Consider the following 27,523-nt stretch of genomic DNA (forward strand, 5'->3'; position numbering starts at 1 on the left):
CCTCAGCAGTTTTTTTTTTTTCCTCGGTATAAAATAATGGTTCAGAATTCAGATTCTAGAATTGGATCTTTCCTTTGTCATTTACTAATAAAGCACTTATCCACTCTGAATCTCAACTCATCATCTGTAAAATATTATTACACATCTTAATAATGTGAAGATTAAAAACCTAGCTCAAATGTATTCCAAATATTTAATGAATATTCACTGGTTTTTACTACTACTAGCTCTCTTTTTTCAAAATTTTTAATTGGCTCAATTTGTGTTACTTTGAAGCCAAAAGCAAGCCCTGCCCATATTTCAAAAGCAGTATCTGAGACCAGCCTGGCTAACATAGTGAAACCCCGTCTCTACTAAAAATACAAAAAATTGGCCGGGCGGTGGTGGCGGGCGCCTGTAATCCCAGCTACTCGGAGGCTGAGGCAGGAGAATCGCTTGAACCTGGGAGGCGGAGGTTGCAGTGAGCCAAGATCATGCCACTGTACTCCAGCCTGGGCGATAGTGCGAGACTCTGTCTCAAAAAAAGAAAAAAGAAAAAAGAAAAAGAAAAGAAAAGTAGTATCTCCTATTAACAAAGAAAGTCGAGCAAAAACTGACCTGGGACCGCTTTAGTAAATACGGACTCCAGGAAGGAGATACTGAGACCAGAGTCGGTCCCACAGTATATTCGTATCAGATTTGGGGCTTAGAAACTTCTAAACTCTGAGCGCCCTATAAGCAGGATGAGATTCTGCCTTGTACTTGGTTGTGGCTCCAGCGAACAGAATAACGGCTTACACGTAAAAGAGACAGAATACTGAACATTAGCTATCGGATGCTGCCTGAAGGTAAGTCTCGTGCTATTTCCAGTATCTCGGCGCCTTGGTTTTTACATCGGAAAATGGAGATTAAAAATAATGCCCATAGGTATGAGCTAAGAGGAATATAAACAAAACAAAACAAAAAGCAATGCCCAATGATTGGAGGATTTGATGAGATGATGCCCGTGAGGTGCTTGGCACGGAGTTTGACACAAGAACTCAGTGTTGGTGGATGCACGGATGCAGGTGCCCAGCGAGAGGGAGGTATTGTGGGTGGATTAATCCTGGCTTCGCTGCGGCTGGGAGTGGGCGCTGCTAGTAAGAGATCTCGCCTCCAAGCTCTTTCCGTGGGCAGGGAAAAAACGGAAGCTCCAAGAAAGAGGAAAGACAGGACCCGAGCGGGGTTTCAGGCAGATGGAGCGCGTCGGTAGCCTGTGGCCAGGGATCGCAGCAAGGAGGGGAAAGAGGAGGCCTGGGTACCCCGCGCCCCGAGCGCGCGCGGCGCGTGAGGTGAGGGGGAGGGCGCGGCTCCGCACCAGCCAGCCGCCGCCTCGCGCCCAGCCGCATCTCGGGGGGCGGGGCTGAGTCCCCGGGCCGCAGTGCGATTGGCGGAGGCGAGTGGGTGACGCCGACGGCCGGAGCGAGGCCCCGCCCCCGGCTTGCCCCGCCCCCGCGCGCGCCGGCGGCCGGGCAGCCTCGCTCTGGCTCGCGCCGCGCCCCCGCGCCCAGTCCGCGCGTCAGTCGGTCCCTAGCGCGGCTGCGGGGTGGAGAGCTGCGACCGGCCCAGCGCGCCCACCTGAGGAGGCGGCGGGGTCCGCAGGCGTCGCGGGAGGAGGAGATCGGAGCCGGGAGACTCGCGCAGCGCCATGGCCCCCATTGGCCTCAAAGCTGTGGTTGGAGAGAGTAAGTGGAGCCGGGGTCCTTCCAGCAGGCGGGGACTGCGGCTCTCGAGGAGCCCCGCGCGGCCCCTGCCCGCAGCGCCCAGGCCTCCAAGCGGGCTGCCCGCCCTGCGCCCCCGACCCGAGGCTCCTGGCCCGCGGGGTCCCGTTATTCAGGCGCCGCCCGCGCTAGAGGAAGGCTTCCCCCGCTCTCCCCTCCCTCACTTCACATTTCACCCAAACCCTCCCCCTGCAGCCCGCCCTCCTCCCTTCCCATCCTCCTTCCTCGCCGTCCCTGTCTTCCCTTTTCCCTGCATCCTCCTTCCCCTCCATCCCTCCCTCCCGCTCTTCCCTTCACCCTCATTTCTCTACCCTCGCCCCATCCTTCCCCCTTCCCCCACCCCTACCCTACCTAACCCCACCTCTCTCCATCCCGCCTCTCCCCATCCCACCCCCTTCCCCCTCTGTCACCCCCAACACGCGTCCCTCTCCTTCATCTCGCCTCTACCCCCTGCAGCCCGTCATCCTGCCCCGCACCCCCATCTTCACCCCCGTTACCTTCCCCTCAGTCCCCTCTCCCCTTCCTCGTCTTTATTCCCTGAGCGCCCAGACTCCGCTCCCGTTTCCTGCAGTCCCTCCTCCTCCCCACCCTCCTGGGTGAGTCGTGACGGGCGAGATCCCGGCCTGCGTCCTCCTCCCCCGCCCCGGGCCGCGCCGCGGTCCCTGCCTGCGGGACCCACCTGGGAGACTGGGCCGTCCCCGGCCTGGGGAGGAGACGCCTGTTTTCCGGAGGCTGAGAGCTCTGCTGGGCCGGGGCCACCTCACTCCTCCCCTTCCCGGGGCTTGGCTTCCAGGGTGGGGACTTATCAGGGTCCTGAAACCCTGAAACCACTCGGGAGATGAGGAGAGCTTCGGTGTCCGCCGCCCAGCGCCGCAGTCTGCAATCTCCCTGCTTGCGGGGCTCGGCCCTGCAGTAGCCGAACGTTTCAGGAGCTCAGACCACGGTGGCAGGGAGGAAATGGTTGTTTATGGGTTTGGATGAAAGGCACCACATGAATGGATTTTTTAAAATGGGTGGCGGCGAATGGTGGCCGCAGCGGAGCGAGGGCTGATGGTGGGTGACATTTACAAAACGGCGTCCTCAGTAGTAAATCAGATTGGTGATATGTGTGGAAAAACAGTCCCTTGTCAATAATTTGTCCATTTCTTTATAGCAAAAAAATGTGTAAGGATTGCTGTGGCTTTTGCTGTCTCTTTGGGGATTAAGTGAAGATTAAAACTGGGCTTTTCTCTGTAGGAGAGGATAAGAAAGGAAAAAGAATAAAATGGTGGAAATTTAGTTTCCTTTCCAATGATTCTCTCCTATCATAGCGCTCGCTGTCTGTGGAATGCTTTTGGCCATGTAGTGTTCTTGTTGAGCACCATAGCTGTTTTATCTCCCCTCCCCATTCTTTTCATTGATATATAGAAAATACTCCTACTGAGAAATCTCGTTGTAAAACCTTACCTCACCTATTACATCAGAAGAAAATTGTTATAAAAACTGAGCCCCAAATAAAACGAAATTTTTAAAGGTGCTCATCATAACACCTGCGTTGTACCCATGCAGTACAGATTCTGATACTTGTTCTCAGGTGTTTAGGGCTACGAGGACCCATAGGGATCCTCTAATGTCAACATCTCCTTTTACCCATGAGTAAGAAATGGAGACTTGGAGCAGTTAAGTGACTTGACACAATCAGTGTTAATTTTGTAAAACTTGGTGGGCATTTCCTTGTAACATTAGTAAAAAATAACTTAATTATTCTGTATATATATTTTCTTTCCAATATCCTTTTAAAGGGTAGTGAAATATGGAATAGAATCTTACAGGTTGTATTCTTTAAAATGTTATATTTGTACTTTGGGAGGCTGAAATGAGAGGATTGCTTAAGCCCAGGAATTCAAGATCAGCCTGGGTAACATAGTGAGACCCCATCTCTGTAAATATAAACGTAAAATAAAATGGTATATTTGAACGCTACACATTGAAGATAAAATCCCCAAGTGTTATAGAAATCAAGTTTTTGCATCATTTTGCCGGAACCCTTGTTTATGCAAGTGGCTCCATAATTCCCCTCCCCCACCTTTAATTAGAAGCAAGCATAAAGGTAAAAAAAAATTAATATGCAGCATGGTCAGAATTTACTTTCCAAAATAAAGCAAACCCATTGTACACAAAGATAACAAAGCAATTTTACATGAAATTGGTGAATATGGCTAGGCGCAGTGGCTCATGCCTGGATCTCAGGACTTTGGGAGCCTGAGGTGTGCAGGTCACCTGAGGTCAGGAGTTCGAGACCAGCCTGACCAACACAGTGAAACCCTGTCTCTACTAAAAATAAAAAATTAACTGGGTGTGGTGGCAGGTGCCTGTAATTCCAGCTACTCAGGAGGCTGAACCCTCGCTTGAACCTGGGAGGCAGAGGTTGCAGTGAGTCGAGATCGTGCCATTGTATGCCAGCATGGTGACAGAGCAAGACTCCATCTCAAAAAAAAAAAAAAGAAAAAAGAAAATAATTGGGGATTATGTTAATAGAGTTCTATTCCTATAACAATTAGGTATAAATTTTGGGGAAAAAAAAGTTGAAATCCTTTGTCAGTGATGCAGGTTAATTCTGGCTTCTAATTTTGGATGGGGTTTCTAGACTTGCCCTTTTCTCTAAAAGAGGCTGAGGCAGGAGAATTGCTTGAACCGGGAGGCAGAGGTTGCAGTGAGCTGAGATTGCGCCACTGCACTCCAGTCTGGGCTACAAGAGCCAAACTCTGTGTCAAAAAAAAAAAAAGGAACCTATTATACAATAAAAAAAAAAATTGACGATCAAGTAGAGCTTGTTTCAGAAACACAATAGTTCAATCTTAGAATGACATTAAGAAATGAAAATTTTAAAACTATATAATCTTTTCAGTAGCAACTGAAAAACAAGTTAATCTGCTTTTAAAAACAAAGCAAAAACTCTTAGTAATCCAGAAGTAAAAGGAGTAGTTTAAATGTCCCTGTAGAGAAACCTCTCACCTCCCCAATCCCATCAGGCCTCCCTGTACTCACCGTTTTCTGGACCATTCATTTGTAATTCCTATCACAATTGAAATTAATAAATGATTTGTACTAATTGTAAGACCATAAGTTCGCTGGGGGCAAGAACTAGTATCTAGCACAGTGCTGTCACAACAAACTCTAGCAATAAGTCTGATAGGAAATTAGCAAGACCTTCATAAATGGAGAAGAATGCTATGTTGCTTTATGGAAGAATATTAAAAAAATCAGTTGTTGCTAAATTAACCTATACATTTAATAAAATTCCTACAGAAGTCCTAACATTCATCTGGAATGGTAAAAGCTAAGCTAAGAGAAGCTAAGAAATTTTTGAAAAAAAAGAAAATGGGAATTTTCACCTACCAGATTCAAAACATACTGTGAAGCTACGGTTACCAAAACATTGTAGCACTTCCAAATGAAGGGGGAAAATGAAAAGATCAATGACATAGAACAAGAAGTCTAGAGTAGGTCGGGACGAGAATCCCGTATATGGCAAAGGTGGCATTTTAAGTCAGTGAGCAAAGGAAAGAAAACTCAACATATGATATTCAGGCAGTTGGCTACATTTTGGTGGGGAAAATAAATTTACTTCTATATTTCACATGTTCACAAAAATAAGTCCCATAGGGATTAAATAAATAAAATGATAAAGGTAGTAGACCATAACAGATGTACGTTTCCTTATATTATTGTGCAGTAGCTTTCTAAACATTATTAGAAAACATTAAGGAAAAGACTGACAGATATGACTACACTTCTATTCAGTAAAAACACCAAAAAGCAATATAAAAGACCAATAAGCTTGAAAAGCATCTACAGCATATAACAAAGGACCAATATCTATTTATCTATCTATCTGTAAAGAGCTTTCTTAAATGTTAAAAAAAAAAAAAAAAAAACTAAATAAAAATAGACAAAAGACATCAGTTAGTTATCTATTGCTGCATAACAAATTATACCAAAACTTAGCAGCTTAAAACAATGGTCATTTATTGTCTCAGACATCCCTGAGGGTCAGGATCTGGGAGGAGAGCAACCTGGCTGGGAGGTTGTGGCTCAGGGCCCCTCCGGAGGTTAAATCAATGGGCTGTAGCTATCTCAAGACCAGACCAGCACTGAAGAATCCACCTCCAATGGCACTCCTGTTGTTGGCAGGCCTCAGTTATCCAGCAGGCTGTTGGCCGGATACCTCAGTTATTTGCCACAGGGGCTTCGCCTGGGGCAGCTCACAGCATGGCCAGCTGGCTTCCTCCAGAGCCAGCCACCCAAAAGAGATGGAGACCTGGAGACCGCAGTTGCTATAACCTAATTTAGAAGGGCCATCATCACTTTTACCATACCCTATCCACACAGACCAACCCTGGCACAAGGTGGGAGGGGACTATACAAGCGCATGAATACCAGGAACCAGGGACCACTGGAGGCCATCCTGGGGGCTCTCTTACCCCAGAATGAAAACGAGCTTCAGAACTGGGCTAGGACACAGTAGGAAAGCGGGGAGGAGAGCAAGACCAGCAACCAGATGCCTTCACTTTACACACTTCTGTATTATTTGATTTTCTTCTCTAAAATTTATAGTGTGTTCTAGTTTTATAATGTAAAAATTAAAGGTTTTAAAAATATTTTTTATTAACAGGAAAGCAGAGAATGCATCTCTGGTTCTGGCTCAGTACCACCAAGTTCCCCAGCTTGTGCCAGGCTCTAGTCATGACAAGAATGACTACCTACTGAGAACCTATGATGTGCCAGGCACTGTCCTAGTCACTTAAGTATACTATTCCTTTTTTTTTTTTTTTTTTTTGTGAGACAGAGTCTCACTCTGTTGCCCAGGCTGGAGTACAGTGGTGCGATCTTGGCTTGTTGCAACCTCCGCCTACCGGGTTCAAACAATTCTCCTGCCTCAGCCTCATGAGTAGCTGTGACTATAGGCGCACACTGCCACTCTCGGCTAATTTTTTGTATTTTAGTAGGGGCGGGGTTTCATCTTGTTGCCCAGACTGGTCTTGAACTCCTGAGCTCAGTCAGTCTGCCTGCCTCGGCCTCCCAAAGTGCTGGGATTACAGGCGTGAGCCACCGCGCCCGGCCAAATATACTATTCTTAATGCTAAATGTCCTAAGTTGGCCGGGTGCGGTGGCTCAAGCCTGTAATCCCAGCACTTTGGGAGGCCGAGATGGGCGGATCACGAGGTCAGGAGCTCGAGACCATCCTGGCTAACAGATGAAACCCCGTATCTACTAAAAAAATACAAAAAGCTAGCCTGGCGAGGTGGCGGGCGCCTGTAGTCCCAGCTACTCGGAAGGCTGAGGCAGGAGAATTGTGTAAACCCAGGAGGCGGAGCTTGCAGTCAGCTGAGATCCGGCCACTGCACTCCAGCCTGGGCGACAGAGCGAGACTCCGTCTCAAAAAAAAAAAAAAAAAAAAAAGTCCTAAGTAGATATAAACTATCCCCATTTTAGAGATGAGGAAATTGAGGTACAGATAAAGTCACATAACAGTGCACACAAGTGGTAAGGCTGGAATTCAAACTCAGGCTTCTCTGGCTCCAAAAGGCTGAGCTCTTCATTAGACCAGTCCACTTTGCCCCTCGATGCCCCTTGTAACCCACTAGAAGGGTGGGTAGGAGGAAGGCCATCAATCCTGGAGCACCAGGGAGACACACAAAAGGCCCAGACTCTGGGACTGAAGAATTGCAGCTGACAAAAATAGCTATAAACGTTCCTGTCCATTTGGGTTCATTATGGGTTAGTATTAGAACAAGGGGGACATCCTAATGTTCCAGGCAAGCAGAAACTCTCTGCTTCAGACCATGTACTTTCTAATAATGTAACTAGCCAAAGCTAGTCATAAAAATTCTGAATCACGGGTCAAGAAACACATTTTCTCATCATCCCCTCTATAGCCACCCCTCCAACATTTTCCCCGATGATTGAATTCTAAGGTTCCCTTGCCCCTGCTTTTCTCTGCCAGGGGATGAAGTGAGTAGAAGGGGCCTTTGTCTAAGGACTGCGGCTCCTCCTATCCTCTCACCGTACTCAGCAGCCCAAGAAGTGAGTTCAGTCATCATCCACCTAGCTCTTTTAGGGCCAAATTGTAAGTGGAAAGCAGGAGAGATCAGAGGTGTCAGACCCAGCCTATGAAAGACAGATATTCCTCTTTCCTCAATGTCCCTCACTAATCCCCAGCCCCCCCCCCCAAATAAATACACGGGCAAAGAAATCTTTGAAAGTTGCACTTTCCAAGTCAATTCAGTCTCTCTTATGAAGTGGCTTCAGTATTTATCAGGTTATAGATTATGATCAATTGGTCTGAACTTTGAATCTAAATCTAAAAATTACTGCTTTGCTTAGAATAAAAACTGTAATAAAAACTAAATCTATTGATCACTTATTAGGTGCCAGACACTGTCCTAGGCACATCGTATGTTGTCATTTAATCCTCCCAATGATCCCATGAGTTACACTCATTAGTCTTCTTCTACTCTGAGAAAACGGAGGCTAGAGAGTTTAGGATGATTCCCCAGGGTTATCAGTTTGTTGTTATAATGTTTGTATGTATGCATTTATTTATTTTGAGACAGAGTATCGCTCTGTCTCCCAGGCTGGAGTGCAGTGGCGCCATCTCGGCTCACTGCAACAACCTCTGCCTCCCGGGTTCAAGTGATTTTCCTGCCTCTGCCTGCTGAGTAGCTGGGATTACAGGTGTGTACCACCATGCCTGGCTAATTTTTGTGTATATATATATATGTATATATATATATTTTAGAGGGGGTTTCGCCATGTTGGCGAGGCTAGTCTTGACCTCCTGACATCAAATGATCCACCCACCTTGGCCTCCCAAGGTGCTGGAATTACAGACGTGAGCCACCACTCCAGCCCTGTTATAATGTTTTAATAAGTAGCATTTATTTCGCATCAACAAGTGCCAAATACCAAACTAAGTGCTTTGTGTATGCTAACTCATTGAATGTCTATAGTTACCCTGTGAGGGAGGTGTATTTCTTGCACTTTGTGGATGAGAACATTGAAGTCAGAGGTGAAGAATGTGCTCTAAGTCCCACAGATGAGAAGAGGCAGATGCAGGATTTGGACCCTGGTGGTTTGGCTGGAGCATCAGTCTTAACCTTGACACCTGTCTTCTCACATTTGTGTTCTGGTTCACAGGCTGCAGAGCCTGTACTTTTTTTTTTTTTTTTTCCAGAGATAGGTCTCTGTCGCCCAGGCTGGAGCACAGTGGTGCAATCATAGCTCACTGCAACTTCAACCTCCTGGGCTCAAGCGATCCTCTTGTCTCAGCATCCCAAGTAGCTGGGACTACAGGCACGCACCATCATGCTTAGTTAATTAAAAACAAATTTTTTTTTTTTTTTTAAGATGGAATATTGCTCTGTCACCAGGCTAGAGTGCGTGGTGCGATCTTGGCAACCTCCGCCTCCCGGGTTCAAGTGATCCCCCTGCCTCAGCCTCCTGAGTAAATGGGACTACAGGCGTGTGCCACCACACCCAGCTAATTTTTTGTATATTTAGTAGAGACAGGGTTTCACCATGTTGGCCAGGCTGGTCTCGATCTCTTGACCTCGTGATCCACCTGTCTTGGCCTCCAAAAGTGCTGGGATTACAGTCATGAGCCACCGCACCTGGCTAATTTTTTAAAAAATTTTTAGTAGGAATGAGGACTCACTATGTTGCCCAGGCTTGTCTCGAACTCCTGAGCTCAAGTGACCCTCCCACTTCACCCTCCCAAAGTGCTAAGATTACATAAAGCCTGTATTCTTAACCTCTGTTCCTTGATTTTTGATACTTGAAAATGTTTTTTTCCCTAAATTTTTCCAAAAATGTACAGGATCTAAGTGGCAGTCAGGTCCTCTGGATTCTGTTCCGAGTTCTGCCCCTGACTCATGGGTGACACTGGGTAAGTCACAGCTCTGCCAACAAGACACTGAAACTTGCACTTTCCCTCTACTAATGATTTAATGTACTGCAAATCCTGCTTGACCTTAAGTACTAGAGAAATTTGACTTGTAAAAAGAGATAACTTAGGCCAGGCTCACGCCTATAATTCCAGCATTTTGGGAGGCCAAGGCGGGAGGTTCACTTGAGCCCAGGAGTTCAAAACCAGCCTGGGCAAAATAGTGAGACCTCGTCTATACAAAAAATTTAGAAATTAGCCTGCCAGGCGCGGTGGCTCATGCCTGTAATCCCAGCACTTTGGGAGGCCGTGGTGGGTGGATCACCTGAGGTCAGGAGTTCGAGACCAGCCTAGCTGATGTGGTGAAACCCCGTCTCTACTAATAATACAAAAATTAGCGGGGTGTGGTGGCACACATCTGTAATCCCAGCTACTTGGGAGGCTGAGGCAGGAGGATTGCTTGAACCCAGGAGGCAGAGGTTGCAGTGAACCGAGATAGTACCACTGCACTCCAGCCTGGGCAACAGAATGAGACTCTTGTCTCAAAAAAAAAAAAAAAAAAATTAGCCAGGCATAGCGTCCCCCATCTGTAGTCCCAGCTACTCAGGAGGATTGCTTGAGCCCAGGAAGTCAAGGCTGCAGTGAGCCAAGATCGCCCTATTGCACTCTAGCCTGGGAGACGGAGTGAGACCCCGTTTTTTTGTTTTTTGTTTTTTAAAGTGGTAACGTTAGGCTGGGCGCAGTGGCTCATGTCTGTAATCCCAACACTTTGGGAGGCCGAGGCAGGTGGATCACCTTAGGTCAGGAGTTCAAGACCAACCTGGCCGACATGGTGACTCTACTAATAATACAAAAATTAGCTGGCCGTAGTGGCACACACCTGTAATCCCAGCTACTCGGGAGGTTGAGGCAGGAGAATTGCTTCAACCCAGGATGGGGAGATGGCAGTGAGCCGAGATCGTACCATTGCACTCCATCCTGGGTGACAAGAGAGAAACTCCATCTAAAAATAAAAGTAAAAAAAATGTTAACTAGTTTGGCAGTGCCTCAAAAATTACACATAGAGGGCCAGGCACGGTGGCCCATGCCTGTAATCCCAGCACTTTGGGAGACTGAGGCAGGCAAATCACCTGAGGTCAGGAGTTCGAGACCAGCCTGACCAACATGGAGAAACCCCATCTCTACTAAAAATACAAAATATTAGCCGGGTGCGGTGGTGCATGCCTGTAATCCCAGTTACCCGGGAGGCTGAGGCAGGAGAATCGCTTGAACCCGGGAGTTGGAGGTTGCATTGAGCCAAGGTTGTGCGATTGCACTCCAGCCTGGGTGACAAGAGCAAAACTCCATCTCAAAAAAAAAAAGGAAAGAAAACATGACGCTAAGTGAAAGAAGCCAGGTACAAAGGCCACGTACTGGATGCTCCCATTTATATGAAGTGTTCAGAGTTGGCAAACCCAGAGACAGAAGGTAGGTTAGTGGTTGCCAGGGGCTGGGGGAGGGCAGAATGGGTCCCATTTATATGAAGTATTCAGAGTTGGCAAACCCACAGACAGAAGGTAGATTAGTGGTTGCCAGGGGCTGGGGGAGGGCAGAATGGGTAGTGATCGCTAATAGGTACGGGGCTTCTTGTTGGGTGATGAAAGTATTCTGACCAGCTACAGGGAGCCAAGATCATGCCACTGCACTCCATCCTGAATGACAGAGCAAGACCCTGTCTCAAAAAAGTAAGTTACATAAAATGGCAAAGCGTATGTGAATTACATCTGAATAGTAAGTTTTTAGATGTTTTTAAAAAAGAGAGCAAGCTAACTTGAAAGGTAAGCTATTAGCCCAGTTGACACCTTTGTCCTGAACTTTCCCTGGAGTATCGCTTAAATGTACATCATCAAGGAAGTCCTTTTAAAAGAGGGTCAGTTTAAAACATTTACATTGAGAAAGAGAACTTCAATATTTAATTGCACAGCCTGGGTCTCCAGGGAGGAGGGTGCTTAAATATGAGCATTTGTTTTACTTCAAAGTTAAATACAATTCTGTGGGTGACCTGTCCATGTCACAGTTTCTCCATGCAACTGTGAGACAGTTTAGGGGAAAAAAAAATCATCACTATCTGATAACAGATTTACTAGGAATTTTTTTTTTTTTTTTTCCCGATACAGAGTCTCACTCTTTCACCTAGACTGGAGTACAGTGGCAAAATCATGGTTCACTGCAGCCTCGACCTCCTGGGCTCAGGTGATCCTCCCATTTCAGCCTCTCAAGCAGCTGGGACTATAGGCGCACACCATCACACCTAGCTAATTTTTGTATTTTTTTAAGAGATGGGGTCTTGCTGTGTTGCCCAGACTAGTTCAAACTCCTGGGCTCAAGGGATCCTCCTGCCTCAGCCTCCCGAAGTGCTGGGATTACAGGTGTGAGACACCATGCCTGGCCTGTTATCTTAGGAAAATATCCTAGATGTGGTTTTGGAAGAAAAAAAAAACCAATTTTCCTAGGAACTATATAGGAAGGTAGAATAGGTATAAAAGCAAAGGTGAGACTGACTGAGTGCAGTGGCTCACACCTGTAATCCCAGCACTTTGGGAGGCTGAGACAGGTGGATCATCTGAGGTTGGGAGATCGAGACCATCCTGGCCAACATGGTGAAACCCTGTCTCTACTAAAAATACAAAAATTAGCTGGGTGTGGTGGTGCGTGCCTGTAGCCCCAGCTACTCAGGAGGCTTAGGTAGAGAATCACTTGAACCCGGGAGGTGGATGTTGCATGGAGTCAAGACTGCAGCACTGCAGTCCAGCCTGGGTGACAGAGCAAGACTCTGTCTCAAAAAAAAGCAAAAACAAAAACAAACAAACAAACAAAAACTAAAAGCAAAAGTGATTTTAAAATACAAAATACTCGTCCAAACAGATGTTGCTGTTACACAGGAGTAAAACCTTGGTGACTTGGGTTGTGCCAGCATTGCTTTCTTGGCTGCTGAGTTATGGGAATATCCAGTGGGTCCCAGGAAAAAGAACCCCGCAGCAGGGAGATGAGGGGCTTAAGGCAGCGACTACATACCAACAAGTATGGAAGACTTTCACTATTTTAGTATCAGCCAAGCTGGTGTGTACCACCAGGATATCAGCTTTGGGTTCAAAAACACATAATGTTGAGAAATTTGGGAAAGACCTGTAACGGTCTGGGACCTGAGAAGATGTTATACGTGTGCAATTTAATTCCACAGCTATTTGTTGCCTGCCTGCCATCTGTAATAAACTAGTCTAGGCACCATGAGGAATGGCAAAAGGAACCAGACATAATCCCTGCCTTCAAGGAACTTATGACTTATAATTTAACAAGGAAGCAAAACTTTTGACCAGGTATGGTAGCTCACGCCTGTAATCCCAGCACTTTGGGAGGCCAAGGTGGGCAGACTGTTTGAGTCCAGGAGTTTGGAACCAGCCTGGGCAACATGGCAAAACCCCGTCTTTGCAAAAAAAAAAAAAAAAAAAAAAAATTAGCCAGGCGTGGTGGTGCACACCAGCGGTCCCAGCTACTCGGGAGGCTGAGGTGGGAGAATTGCTTGAGCCTGGGAGGTGGAGGTTGCAGTGAGCCTAGGATGTACCACTGTACAGCCTGGGTGACAAGAGCAAGACTCTGTGTCACACACACACACACACACACACACACACACAAAACCAAAAAAAAAAAACCTTTTAACAAATAACTATAACAGGCCAGGCATGGTGGCTCACGCTTGTAATCCCAGCACTTTGGAAGGCCAAGGCGAGTGGATCACTTGAGGTCAGGAGTTCAAGACCAGCCTGACCAACATGGTGAAACCCCATCTCTACTAAAAATACAAAAATTAGCAGGGCGTGGTGGCACATGCCTGTAATCCCAGCTACTCCTGTGGCTGAGACATGGGAATTGCTTGAACCCAGGAGGCAGAGGTTGCAGTGAGCTGAGATGGCACCACTGCATTCCAGCCTGGGCAACAGAACGAGACTTTGTCTCAAAAAAATAAAAATAAAAAACAAAAAAAGACCTATAACCAAATGCAGAATGCAGAAAGTACCTTAATAAATAACTGAATGGTGTTAAAAGAGTTAAAGGATACATGTATTTTATTTTTTTTGAGACAGTCTTGTTCTGTCGCCCAGGCTGGAGTGCAGTGGCATGATCTTGGCTCACTGCAGTCTCTGCCTCCCATGTTCGAGCAATTCTGCCTCAGCCTCCTGAGTAGCTGGGACTACAGGCGCCCGCCACCACACCCAGCTAATTTTTTGTATTTTTAGTAGAGACGGGGTTTCACCATGTTAGCCAGGATGGTCTCAATCTCCTGACCTCATGATCTGCCCTCCTTGGCCTCCCAGAGTGCTGGGATTACAGACATTAGCCACCATGCCCCGTCAAAATCAGTTTCTTCTATATTGTGTGTAGTTATTCTAATTTCTTGAATAAAATGCTGGAATAATTTATTAATTTTGTTTTGTTTTCTACTAAAAGCATCTGAGGATATGAATTTTCATCTGAATACAGCTTTGGTTGAATCCCATAGATTTTTTCCCCTGCTCCATAGTTTTTGTTTTTATTTTTGTTTATTTATTTTTCAGACGAAGTCTCTTTCTGTCGCCCAGGCCAGAGTGCAGTGGCGTGATCTCAGCTTACTGCAACTCCACCTTCTGGGTTCAAGTGATTCTCCTGCTTCAGCCTCCCAAGTAGCTGGGTTCAAGCGATTCTCCTGCCTCAGCTTCCTGAGTAGCTGGGGTTACAGGCATGCACCACCATGCCCGGCTAATTTTTGTATTTTTAGTAGAGACGGGGTTTCACCGTGTCGGTCAGGCTAGTCTCGAACTCCTAACATCAAGTGATCCACCCGCCTCCACTTCCCAAAGTGCTAGGATTATAGGTGTGAGCCACTGTGCCCAGCCCTGCTTCATAATTTTTAATATCTAATATTAAAAATAACAAATTAGGAAAAAAAGAAATGGCAAGATTATTGGATTTTATTATTTTAGAGACAAGGTCTCAGTCTGTCACCCAGGCTGGAGTACAGTGGCATGATCCATAGTTCACTGCAACCTTGGCCTTCTGGGCTCAAGCCCCCTGAGTAGCTGGGACTATATTTGTGTGCCACTGTGCCTGGCTATTGCCATTTACTTTGTGGATGTCACTCTTATAACCGGTGACAAGTAGTTTAAATTGGGGCAAAATTTCCCTAAGAGGTGGTTTGGGACTCAGGTATCATCATCAAATGTAAGAGAGCACATATCTGCCTCTAGTATCCAAAAAGGGCTTACTGAACGTGCAGTGAAAGCTTTTCCCCCTGGCTTTTTTGGCACACAGCATCTCTGAGACAAACAGGTGCTTGACAGCTAATGAAATATCTTTAGTGGAGTGATCAGGCCAAATTTTATAGTTATCACTGGCAATGTAACAGCCATAAATCTTGAGCCCTAGTCCTGTGCTTGCCTATACAGGAAGTGCTTTGGGAATCCCTAGTATGATCCTCTTTAATTGCCTCAATTAGTTGCTTCTCTGTGAGGCTTATTGCAAGAGCTAAAGTTAGAGTGAGGTGACTGAGACTGTTTTCCTTTCAGCAGGTATGAGGTTTACTTACCTTTTTCCATGTCTTTTTTCTTTTCTTTTCTTTTTTTGGGGGGTGGGGGGTGTTGGTGGGAGATAAGGTCTGGCTCTATCTCCCAGGCTGGAGTGCAGTGGCAAAATCACAGCTCACTGCAGCTTTGATCTCCTGGGCTCAAGTGATTCTAGCTGGGACTACAGGTGTGTGCAACCACACCTGGCTGATTTTTGTATTTCCTGTAGAGAAAATACATTTTGCCCAGGCTAATTTTGGACTCTTGGGCTCGAGCAATCCGCCCACCTCGGCCTCCCAAAGTGCTGAGATCACAGGCATGAGAGCCACCATGCCTGACCTTTTTTTTTTTTTTTTTTTTTTTTGATGTGGAGTCTCACTCTGTCACTCAGGCTGGAGTACAGTAGCATAACCTTGGCTCACTGCAGCCTCAACCTCCCAGGCTCAAGCCATCCTCCAACCTCAGCCTCCCAAGTAGTTGGGACTACAGGCATGCATCACCATGCCTGGTTGATTTTTTTTTTTAATTTTTATATTTTTTGTAGAGTTGGGGTTTCACCATTTCACCCAGGATGGTCTTGAACTTCCAAGCTCAAGCAGCATGCCCGCCTCCGCCTCTCAAAGTGCTGGGATTATAGGCATGCGCCACAGCACCCGCCTTGATCTTTAAACTTTTTTCTTTTCAACATCCACCCATCTCTTTCACTTTGTTTTATTTATTTATTTTGAGATAGAGTCTCGCTCTGTCACCCAGGCTGTAGTGCAGTGAAGCGATCTCAGCTCACTGTAACCTCCACCTCTGGGGTTCAAGTGATTTTCCTGCCTCAGCCTTCTGAGTAGCTGGGATTACAGGCGCCCACCACCTACTATCCAAAAAGAGCGCATTGAATGTGCAGCAAAACACCTCGCTGATTTTTGTATTTTCAGTAGGGACGGTGTTTCGCCATGTTGGCCAGACTGGTCTCAAACTCCTGATCTCAAATGATCCTCCTGCCTTGGTCTCCCAAAGTGCTGGGATTATAGGTGTTAGCCACCACGCCCAGCCTCTACCTTTCGCTAATGTCTACTAATTATTTAGTCTAAGAGCAAACCTTATTGGAAGTGAATGAGATATTAAGTATTTATTACAGTAGGAAAACCTGTTTTATTCTTGGAAAGAAAAAAATTTAGAAGGAGATAAGGAAAAGTGGAGAAAAACAAACAAAATTAAAAAAAAAAAATCTTTGGAGCCGGGCTGTGTGAATTCAAATTCATACAGATTTGAATCTGAGTCTCCAGTAGCGACCCCTTATTTGGTGCTCTTCTGAGATGTTCAAGAACTCCAGGACCGTAAATTATAGTCTGTTTTCATTTCAGCATGGCTCAGTAGGGTCTGGGATCAACTGTTTTCATTCATCCAACCAATATTTGTGCCGTCTCTCTGTGTGCCAGAAGCTGTGCTACACAGGCGGCAGATATAGTCGTGTTTAAGTAGACCGGGTCCTTGTGGGATTTAGACAGGCAGTGGTGATGCAGCAGGAATGTGCCCTGACAGGGCAATATAGGTGATGCTGAGCATGTGGGAAGCACCCAGCAAGACCTGGGCATGAGCAGGGCAGAGTGAGACCTGCAGGATGATGAGTTAGCCAGGCAGGAGATGGAGTCCGTGGGGCCTTCGGGAGAGGAAGGTCTAAGTTTGGCAAGAAAATGAGACAGACTCTGGCGGCCTGGAGCTGTGGGGAGTGTGTGGAGAGCAGTCGGGGAGGTGCCAGGGCGTGCTTAGCCTTGGTAAGGTCGTTTATCTTTATTCCAGCAGCTGTGGGAAGCTACTGAAGGTTTTGAGTCCGGGAGAGGCATGGTTAGAAGTGAGTTCAGAATGCTGTCTGGTTGCTGTGTACAGAGTGGGCGGGAGACAGTGAGAGGGAGGAGGCTGTGGTGCTGGTCCTGGGTGGGGATGTAATGGCGAGGATGGTGATTTATGCCAGGGAGAGAGCAGCAGGGTGGGGAGGGGGACCCCAACTTGAAGGCATCTTTGGGTGCTGAAGGGTCAGGTCATGGTGATGGCTGTGCCGGAAGAGGAGAGGAGGAGTCAGAAATGAGTCCCTTTTTCTGGCTTGGGCGGCTGGTTGGAAGGTCATGCTGTGCACTGAGATGAGAGGCTGAGAAACAGGTTTGTGGGGGAAGATAAGGTTTTGTAGGCACAGGCTGCAGGTCCTGTGGACCACTTAGGGGGGATGCTAACAGGCAGCAGGCAGACATGCTTGACGTTGGCAGTCACCCAGTGCCAGAGTGTGGGCAGGTCAGATGTACAGGAGAGTGAGAGAAGGGGGCAGAGGTCCCACCCCGCGGGACACTGGCATTTACAGAACAGGTACAGGAAAAGCAGCCAGCAGGCCCGAGAGTCTGAGGGGGAAGGCGAGGCTCACAGCAATGTCTATGATTTTGTGACTCGTGGGACCCAACCTCAAATTGAGCAAGTGCAAGCTGAGCCAGCCACCAGGAGGCTCCAGTTTAGGAACAGCCCCCACTCTCTAGGCTGGGAGGCTTGGCCGCTGGAAACTTCTCCGGAGTTTTCCTGTCTGTGGTGTTGCCCCTGTGTTTTAGACAACACTTGCCTGTGTTAACTTCATTGCTCAGGATTGTTTTGAGGAGGAAATGAGGAAATGGTTATAGTTAGTCAACGTGCAAAACTCTGAGCATTTGGACTTTATGCTGTGGTAAAATGGCATCAGATTGACTGAGTGTGGTGGCTCATGCCTGTAATCCCAGTACTTTGGGAGGCCGAGGTGGGTGGATCGCTTGAGCCCAGGAGTTCAAGACCAGCCTGAGCAATGTGGCGAGACCCTGTCTCTACCAAAAAATAAAAATAAATAAAAATTAAAAAGTACAAAAACTAGCCAGGCATGGTGGCACATGCCTATAGTCCCAGCTACTCAGGAGGCTGAGGTGGGAGGATCACTTGAGCCAAGGAGGTCAAGGTTGCAGTGAGCCATGACACACCACTGCACTCCATCTTGGGGGACAGAGCAAGACCCTGTCTGCTATGGTTTTGTTCTGTGTCCCCACCCAAATCACACCTTGAATTGTAATTCCCCTAATCCCCACATGTCAAGGACAAGACCAGGTAGAGGTAATTGAATCATGGAGGCAGTTTCCCTCACACTAATCTCAGGTAATGAGTGAGTCCAAAGGTTTTATAAGCGTCTTGCATTTTTCCTGCTGGCACTCATTCTGTCTCCTGCTGCCCTGTGAAGAGGTGCCTTCTGCCATGATTGTAAGTTTCCTGAGGCCTCACTAGCCATGCGGAACTATGAGTCAATGAAACCTCTTTTCTTTATCAATTACCCAGTCTCAGGTATTTCTTTTTTTTTTTTTTTTTTTTGAGACGGAGTCTCGCGCTGTCACCCAGGCTGGAGTGCAGTGGCCGGATCTCAGCTCACTGCAAGCTCCGCCTCCCGGGTTCACGCCATTCTCCTGCCTCCACCTCCCGAGTAGCTGGGACTACAGGCGTCCGCCACCTCGGCCGGCTAGTTTTTTGTATTTTTTAGTAGAGACGGGGTTTCACCGTGTTAACCAGGATGGTCTCGATCTCCTGACCTCGTGATCCGCCCGTCTCGGCCTCCCAAAGTGCTGGGATTACAGGCTTGAGCCACCGCGCCCGGCCCAGTCTCAGGTATTTCTTAATAGCAGCGTAAGAATAGACTAATATACCATTTCAAAAATAATAATAATAAAAAGATGGCATCAAATTGTAGAATCTTGGTTCTGGAAAGGATCTTAGAAGCATCTAGTCCAGACCATGACCCAGAGTAGGAAATCAGATTGCACTAGTCTATTAGCTTGATCACATTGGCCAATTTTTTTCTTCTCTGTAGCTGTTGGGGATACAGTATTACCTTCATGTTCCACACCAGTGTAGAGTCGCAATGGCAAGTATAAGCCATGAGGAGTGTGTGGAGGCAGAAAGGCTACTTACTCTATGCTTAGATGTGGCTCAGGACTCTAGTTGGTTCTAATCCAGTCGCAGATGAGCCTCATGAGCCTCCTTTATGGCAGTAGAAGCCTTCATTCTGGCAGCCAAGGGAGGAGAAAGGAAGAACATTTAGGCTTAAATGGTTTTTGGAACCCCCATACTGGGTATGACAAGGTGAACCAAACTCCCTGATCTCTTCTGTCAGTTTCTTCTGAGCATTGGTGTGGCCAGGATAGCATTGGAGAGGAGGCCCCCTGCCCAGTCTCTGGACACATTGGTATTGATGGTTCCAGTTGCTAAGGACTTGAGGAAAACAAAACACTGGTGGTGAGCAAGAGTCACCCTCAGCTCTGGGAGGATTTCACACTATAGGCTTTAAACAATAGACTCCAGTGAGGCAGAGCCCTTAAAAATCACTTAATCTGCAGACCTCCTTGTATTGTGGGTCAAAGTGCTGCTTCAGGATTTTAGGATGAGGCTATCGTGTGGCTACTGAGAATGTTTTCCAGTTTGCTTTCCCTTAGATAATCTTAGGGTGGATTACCTGGGGGGCGACACTGGCTCATTCCTCTATAATCACTAATTGACTAGCAAGAAGATCCCTTAAAAAAAGTCACGAGGCCAGGTGCTCACACCTGTAATCCCAGTGCTTTGGGAGGCCAAAGTGGGCAGATCACCTGAGGCCAGGAGTTCAAGACCAGCCTGGCCAACATGTTGAAATCCTGTCACTAGTAAAAATACAAAAAATTAGCCAGGTGTGATGGTGGGCACCTGTAATCCCAGCTACTCAGGAGGCTGAGGCACGGGAATAGCTTGAACCCAGGAGGCGGAGGTTGCAGTGAGCTGAGACTGCAACACTACACTCCAGCCTGGGCGACAGACTGAGACCCTGTCTCAATACAGAAACAAAAACAAACTGATTGGGAGCTCTCACCTTGTGGATGGGCCTGATCTGGATGGGCTGTTTGTTGGGGAACCCCCAGTGTCAGCATGTTTAGATTTTTCTTCCTGGTCTCTGATTCCCCAGAGAGGTCTCCTTTTGTCTGCTGTCTGGGAGATAAAGGTCTGGCTACCAGAATTCTGGGAACTGACTGGATGAGGTGGGCTGACAGTGGCTTCTCAACAAGCGTTATGCCCCTCCCATTCTTTTAAGTTCCAGAGGCACCTGGAACTGGTGCTGCCAGTTCCTGAAACTTCTGAGGATTCTGCTGTGTACATTTGGTTGGTTTTCACTGCTCCCTATTGCTGAATTAGGAGTCCTCTTTCATGGACCTGCTAAGTCAGTTACCACACATCTATTGTAGAAAATAAGACAACAGACTCAGAATGTAAAAACACAACTTTATCTTTTGTAAGAACTGCATTCCAGGAAGGAAGGAGGGGAGTAGCCACCAGCCAGAGACTGGGGACCACCACACCCCAGTTTCTTTCTTTCTTTTTTTGAGACGGAGTTTCGCTCTTGTTGCCCAGGCTGGAGTGCAATGGCACGATCTTGGCTCACTGCAACCTCTGCCTCCCAGGTTCAAGCGATTCTCCTGCCTCAGACTCGCAAGTAGCTGGAATTACAGGCATGCGTCACCATGCATGGCTAATATTTGTAATTTTAATAGAGACGGGGTTTCTCCATGTTGGTCAGGCTAGCCTCGAACTCTCGGCCTCAGGTGATTTTCCTGCCTCGGCCTCCCAAAGTGCTGGGATTATAGGCATGAGCCACTGTGCCCAGCCCCAAGTTTCTTAACATAGCAGAGCCTCTGGCTCTTTTGGCCACTTCTTTTTCTTTCTCACTGAGACGAAGTAGAGTCTCCTAAGAGAAAGAGTTTTGGAACGCCACAAATCCAGGAATTTAATGCTGAACTAGCCTTCAGCTCACTTTGAAGCAGGAACTATAGATGAGGCCTAAGGTCATGCCTTCAGACTGGATACACCCTCCCGGAGCCGGGAGGCATCCCGACCCTCACGGACCCAGGAGACATCCTCACCGGAGCAACCTTTGGTACAGAACTTTTAACTAAATTACACAGTGTAGAGAGACAAGCTTCGGTCATTTCTCCACCACCCACTCAGCCCCTGGCAGAAGGCAGGCAGCACAGACCTTCATCCCGACACACAAGGGGAATATTCAAATCTTGCCTTAGGGGCACAGGGAAGGGAGTCAGAGACTGCCCTGCCTGTGATTTTGATACAAGTAGATAGATGATCTGAGAGAACAGCCTCTGGTCTAGATGATTTCAGTGGAAAGGAAGAAGAAAGATCATGTGGAAACTTTGTAAATGTTCTACGAGAAGAAAAGACAAGTGTAGCATATCGGTAAAGAAGACCAGCACAGACAAAACCATTCATCATTCTAACATAAAATGATCAACCAAGAGCTCAAATGTGATGTAATGTGAGATAACAGAATGAGGTGGAAAATGGGCTAGCAGGGGAATTCAAAAACAGCAAATCATGGCATTGCAGAATGAATAAACCAATTTTATACCGTAAGAAGCAGAATCTTCACTATAAAATATGGAAATTGCTTGAGAAATCGCACAGCCTGCATATTCATGAGCATTAGCGCACCCTGTGTTTCTTTTGGATTTTTCGCGGCTTCTCTTCCTGGAGCTCCACCTCCTTCCTGTGCTCGATCTTTGGCCCCAACCCCAAAAGGATGTTTTCTTTTCCTGGTATCTCACTGTAGCCAGTTCCACAGGTTGGGGAAAGGAAGCAGCCCTCCTAACACTGGCCCTTTGTGTGTGTGGATGGGTGGGTGGGGCATTTCCTGCCTTCTGGAAGCTTCCCTGGGGCTTTTGTCTTACATGGGTTTGACATCTATAGCACGGCTGAACTGAGGGTTCCAGAGGGAGTGTGAGCTTATGGCCTTGTCATGTTGCGCGGGACTAAACATTTCCTAATATCTCAGATCTGTAGACCTGAAGCAGGCTCAATCTTAGAGCAGAACAGATTGGGCTGGTCAGAATCTGGGACTTGAAAATAAGACAGAGCTGAACATGGTGACACGTACCTGTAGTCCCAGCTACTCAGGAGGCTGAAGCAGGGGGATTGCTTGAGCCTAGGAATTTGAGGCCAGCCTGGGCAACATGGTGAGACTCATTTCAAAAAAGAAAAGAATAAGATGATTGTCACCACCATTGTCATGGATAAATCATGTGATCTCTCCTGGATTCGGTTTCTTTATCAGATAGGCTGCATCCGAATTTCTCAGTCTTGGCACTGTTGACATTTTGGGCCAGATGAGCTTGTGCCTTGTGGGATGTTTAGCAACATTACTCACCTCTAGTTGTAGATTCCCATAGCATCCCCTAGTTATGACAATAAAAAATGTATCCAGACAATGCTGACTTTCCCCCTGGGGGGGCAAAATCACTCCCTGTTGAGAACCACTGGACTAGGTGATTTTTTTTTTCTTTTTTTTTTTGAGATGGGGTTCTGCTCTTGTTGCCCAGGCAGGCTGGAGTGCAATGGCGTGACCTCGGCTCATTGCAACCTCCACGTCCCTGATTCAAGTGATTCTCCTGCCTTAGCCTCCTGAGTAGCTGGGATTACAGGCACATACCACTATGCCCGGCTAATTTTTTGTATTTTTAGTAGAGACAGGGTTTCACCATGTTGGCCAGGCTGGTCTCGAACTCCTGACCTCAGGTGATCCACCCACCTCAGCCTCCCAAAGTGCTGGGATTACAGGTGTGAGCCACTGTACTGGGCCCCACTGGACTAGGTGATCTTATGTCTCCCGTCTGCTGCTGGGTTTCTGGGATTGTATGAAACACTCCGTTCTTTTCCTCTCTCTCTAGTTTTAGACTCATCTTTAAGTCCTTAGGGAAACTCCCATTCAAGCCAAGAGATGTGATTTGGAGCCATTAAATGCTGCATCTACCAATTTAAGATGCTGGCCACATCTTGGGTTCCTGCCAAGATCAAGATACATATTCTGGGTTTCTGCAGTTGAAGGAGGAATTCCTGCGGCCATCGTAGAGTCTGTAGTAGGAGCATAAGCTTTTTTCAGAGACACAGATGTGGCGGGGCGCAGTGGCTCACGCCTGTAATCCCAGCACTTTGGGAGGCTGAGGCGGGTGGATCATCTGAGGTCAGGAGTTCAAGACCAGCATGACCAATATGGAGAAACCCCATCTCTACTAAAAATAGAAAAATTAGCTGGGCTTGGTGGCAGATGCCTGTAATCCCAGTTACTTGGGAGGGTGAGACAGGAGAATTGCTTGAACCTGGGAGGCGGAGGTTGCAGTGAGCCGAGATGGTGCCACTGCACTCCAGCCTGGGCAACAGAGTGAGACTCTGTCTCAAACAAACAAACAAAAAAACAGGGACAGATGCAGGTTGACAGGCCAAGTGGGCATTAAGAGATGGGGTCTGCTGCTGTTGGTAATGTATAAGGGCAATGTCTTTTCTTTCTTTTGTGTTTCTTGTTTTTCCCTGGTCAGCTGTAGTCATGTATCTTTTTTTTTGAAATGAAGCCTCACTCTGTTGCCCAGGCTGGAGTGTAATGGCACAATCTCGGCTCGCTGCAACCTCCGCCTCCTGGGTTAAAGTGATTCTCCTGTCTCAGCCTCCTGAGTAGCTAGGACTACAGGCGTGCACCACCATACCCAGCTAATTTTTTGTATTTTTAGTAGAGATGGGGTTTCACCATGTTGGCCAGGCTGGTCTTGAACTCTTGACCTCAAGTGATCCGCCCGCCTCGGCTTCCCAAAGTCCTGGGATTACAGATGTGAGCCATAGTGCCTGGCCCAGGCTTCCCAAATAACTGAATGCTAGTATCACTGTGGTATATAAAAATGGTCCTCATTTTCCAGTCCTTTCTTTTAAAGGTGTCCTTACATAGCAGAGCTTTATATGGTGACAGTAGTGTTTGCTTCCCTGGAAGGTTACTGTTTCACAATTTTTGTCTTTCTTTGGTCTTTTTGGTTCAAAATATCAACATAACTCAATAGTATTGATGATAATAAGCTGTTGATTTTAAGAAGATATGAATTATTTGGTTTCCATTTTTGATTGATTTTTCCATTTGTGTGTATTTTGTAACTTCACAGCTCCTTTTATCCAAAGGAACATTGTGTCAGGCAACATAAGGAAGAAATAATTTCCCTTTAGAACTGAGGGGAGGTGACTGCTGCCTCTAACATATACCTAGGAACTCCTATTTCTCATCTCCACTAGCCCCTGTTTGAGATTTTTTTTTTTTTTTTTTTTTTTTGGAGATGGAGTTTCACTCTTGTTGCCGAGGCTGGAGTACAGTGGCACGATCTCAGCTCACTGCAACCTCCGCCTCCCAGGTTCAGGTGATTCTTCTGCCTCAGCCTTCCAAGTAGCTGGGATTACAGGCACGAGCTACCATGCCCGGCTAATTTTGTATTTTTTTAGTAGAAATGGGGTTTTACCATGCTGGTCAGGCTGGTCTCAAACTCCTGACCTCAGGTGATCTATCTGCCTCGGCCTCCTAAAGTGCTGGGATTACAGGCGTGAGCCACTGCGCCTGGCTGAGGTTTTTTTTTTTTTTAATTGAGACAGAGTTTCACTCTTGTTACCCAGGCTGGAGTGCAATGGCATGATCTCAGCTCACCACAACTTTCACCTCCCGGGTTCAAGTGATTCTCCTGCCTCAGCCTCCTGAGTAGCTGGGATTACAGGCATGTGCCACCACGCTCGGCTAATTTTTTGTATTTTTAGTAGAGACAGGGTTTCTCCATGTTGATGAGACTGGTCTTGAACCCCCGACCTTAGGTAATCCACCCACCTCTGCCTCCCAAAGTGCTGGGATTACAGGCATGAGCTACTACTCCTGGCTGTGGCTGAGATTTTTGTTTTTTACTAATCACTTCAAAGGTTCATGACGCTTTGCTTAGAGATTTTCTTTTTTTTTTTTTTTTTTTTTGAGACGGAGTCTCGCTCTGTCGCCCAGGCTGGAGTGCAGTGGCCGGATCTCAGCTCACTGCAAGCTCCACCTCCCGGGTTCACGCCATTCTCCTGCCTCAGCCTCCCGAGTAGCTGGGACTACAGGCGCCCACAACCGCGCCCGGCTAATTTTTTGTATTTTTAGTAGAGACGGGGTTTCACCGTGGTCTCGATCTCCTGACCTTGTGATCCGCCCGCCTCGGCCTCCCAAAGTGCTGGGATTACAGGCGTGAGCCACCGCGCCCGGCCTGCTTAGAGATTTTCTAGCTCCTTCACTTTTTGGCTCCAAACCTTATGAAACAGGGATATAAGATAAAAAATGAGACTCTCCCTTAAAAGAGAAAGTAAACAGTCATTTCTGTAACCCTACCCAGTATCTTTATGGGTCCGAGGTTAGGATTTGGTTTCTCGGATACTAGGCATTTATCATCAGGCACTCTCCCGGATATTGGCAGTAAACTAGGTTTTGTATGTTACAGCGTTGGACATTTGAGTCTTATGCAATCTTTGGGTGTGCTCAGTAGGCCGATGTAATCAAATCATTGTTAACCCGTCTCTACACGTTTTAAAGCTTGTGACAACTCCAAACAATTAGCCCTTACCCTTTTTTCTCACTACCCATTATCCAAAAATCAAACCTAAATAGGAATGTTCTCAGACTATAACCAGGCTAATTAGTTGTCATTCAACAGGGAGTGATACCCAGTGCTTGCCCTAAGGCTGACAATTTGAGATCTCTATTTTGGTCTCTCCCACTTCCCACAAATACAATTTAGATATAAAATTATAGTAAATTATTCTAGATAACAAACTGTTGATAGAGTTACTGTCTTCAAATGAAGGCGCTATGGAACAATTTTATATTAAGCATAACTGCATTTGTTTTGTTTTTGTTTTTGTTTTTAAAAAAATTTTTTTAGAGACAGGGTCTTGCTTTGTTGCCCAGACTCGTCTCTAACTCCTGGCTTCAAGCGATCCTCCCACTTTGGCTTCCTAAAGTGTTGGGATTACAACCATTGTGCCCAGCCAGTTTTTTGAGTTTGAATTTTAAATTTTTATCTAAAACTCTCTAATGATTTTAGAAACAGCTTTATTGATATAATTCACATACCATACCATTCACCCATTTAAAGTGTACAATTCAATGGCTTTTAGTCTATTAATAGAACAGTGTGTCCATCATTACAATCAATTTTAGAACATTTTCAATTACCCCAGAAGGAAACTCCATATTCCTTATATGTCACCCCTAAACCCCCATTTCTCCTGCCTAGGCAACTACTAATCTCCTTTCAATTTCTATGGCTGTGCCTGTTCTGGACATTGCATCTAAATGGCGTTACACAATATGTGGTCCTTTATGACTGCCTTCTTTTTTTTTTTTTTTTTTTTTTGAGTCAGGAGTCTCGCTCTGTCACCCAGGCTGGAGTGCAGTGGTGCAGTCTCGGTTCACTGCAAGCTCCGCCTTCCGGATTCATGCCATTCTCCTGCCTCAGCCTCCCGAGTAGCTGGGACTATAGGTTCCCGCCACCATGCCTGGCTACTTTTTGTATTTTTAGTAGAGACAGGGTTTCACCATGTTAGTCAGGATGGTCTCGATCTCCTGACCTCATGATCTGCCTGCCTCGGCCTCCCAAAGTGCTGGGATTACAGGCGTGAGCCATCGCGCCCGACCATTACTGTCTTCTTTTACTTAGTGTGTTTTAAAGGTTCTTTGGTCTGACGACATTTATTGTACTTCACTCCTTTTTATGACTGAATAATATTCCATTGTATACTGTACTTATCCATTCACCCGTCAGTGGGCGTTTGAGTTGTTTCCACTTTTTGGTTATTATGAATAATGCTGCTAGGAACATTCATAAACAAGTCTTTGTGTAGACATAAGTTATTTATTTATTTGTTTTTTTGAAACGGAGTCTCGCTCTGTCACCCGGGCTGGAGTGCAGTGGTGCAATCTTGGCTAACTGCAAGCTCCGCCTCCCAGGTTCTCGCCATTCTCCTGCCTCAGTCTCCCGAGTAGCTGGGACTACAGACGCCTGCCATCACGCCTGGCTAATTTTTTTGTATTTTTAGTAGAGATGGGGTTTCACTGTGTTAGCCAGGATGGTCTGTATCTCCTGACCTCATGATCTGCCCGTCTCAGCCTCCCAAAGTGCTGGGAATACAAGCATGAGCCACTCCGCCTAGCCTATTTATTTATTTTTAACATTTATTTATTATTATTTTTTGAGGCAGGGTCTCACTCTGTTGCCCAGGCTGGAGTGCAGTGGTACTATCTCGGCTCATTGCAACCTCTGCCCTCCGGGTTCAAGCAATTCTCTTACCTCAGTGCCCCGAGTAGCTCAGATTACAGGTGCATGCCACCACACTTGGCTAATTTTTTTATTTTAAGTAGAGACAGGGTTTCACCATGTTGGCCA

General features: G+C 46.6%; 1 protein-coding gene across 2 annotated transcripts in view; it reads left to right on the top strand.

Moving 5' to 3' along the window:
- The first annotated feature begins 1,528 nt into the window (after positions 1-1,528).
- The window catches only part of LOC105463950 (syntaxin binding protein 1), an 81,264-nt gene continuing 55,269 nt past the window's right edge, over positions 1,529-27,523 (top strand). Inside the window, exon 1 of one of the 2 annotated variants that reach the window (XM_011711438.2) lies at positions 1,529-1,703. In XM_011711438.2, coding sequence (XP_011709740.1) covers positions 1,667-1,703 — 37 coding nt within the window. In that variant the 5' untranslated portion in view covers positions 1,529-1,666. The remainder of the gene's footprint in view (positions 1,704-27,523) is intronic. The other variant, XM_011711439.2, reaches the window with a different exon arrangement.

This window comes from Macaca nemestrina, chromosome 14 (genome assembly GCF_043159975.1).
Source record: "Macaca nemestrina isolate mMacNem1 chromosome 14, mMacNem.hap1, whole genome shotgun sequence".
Classification (NCBI taxonomy): Eukaryota; Metazoa; Chordata; class Mammalia; order Primates; family Cercopithecidae; genus Macaca; species Macaca nemestrina.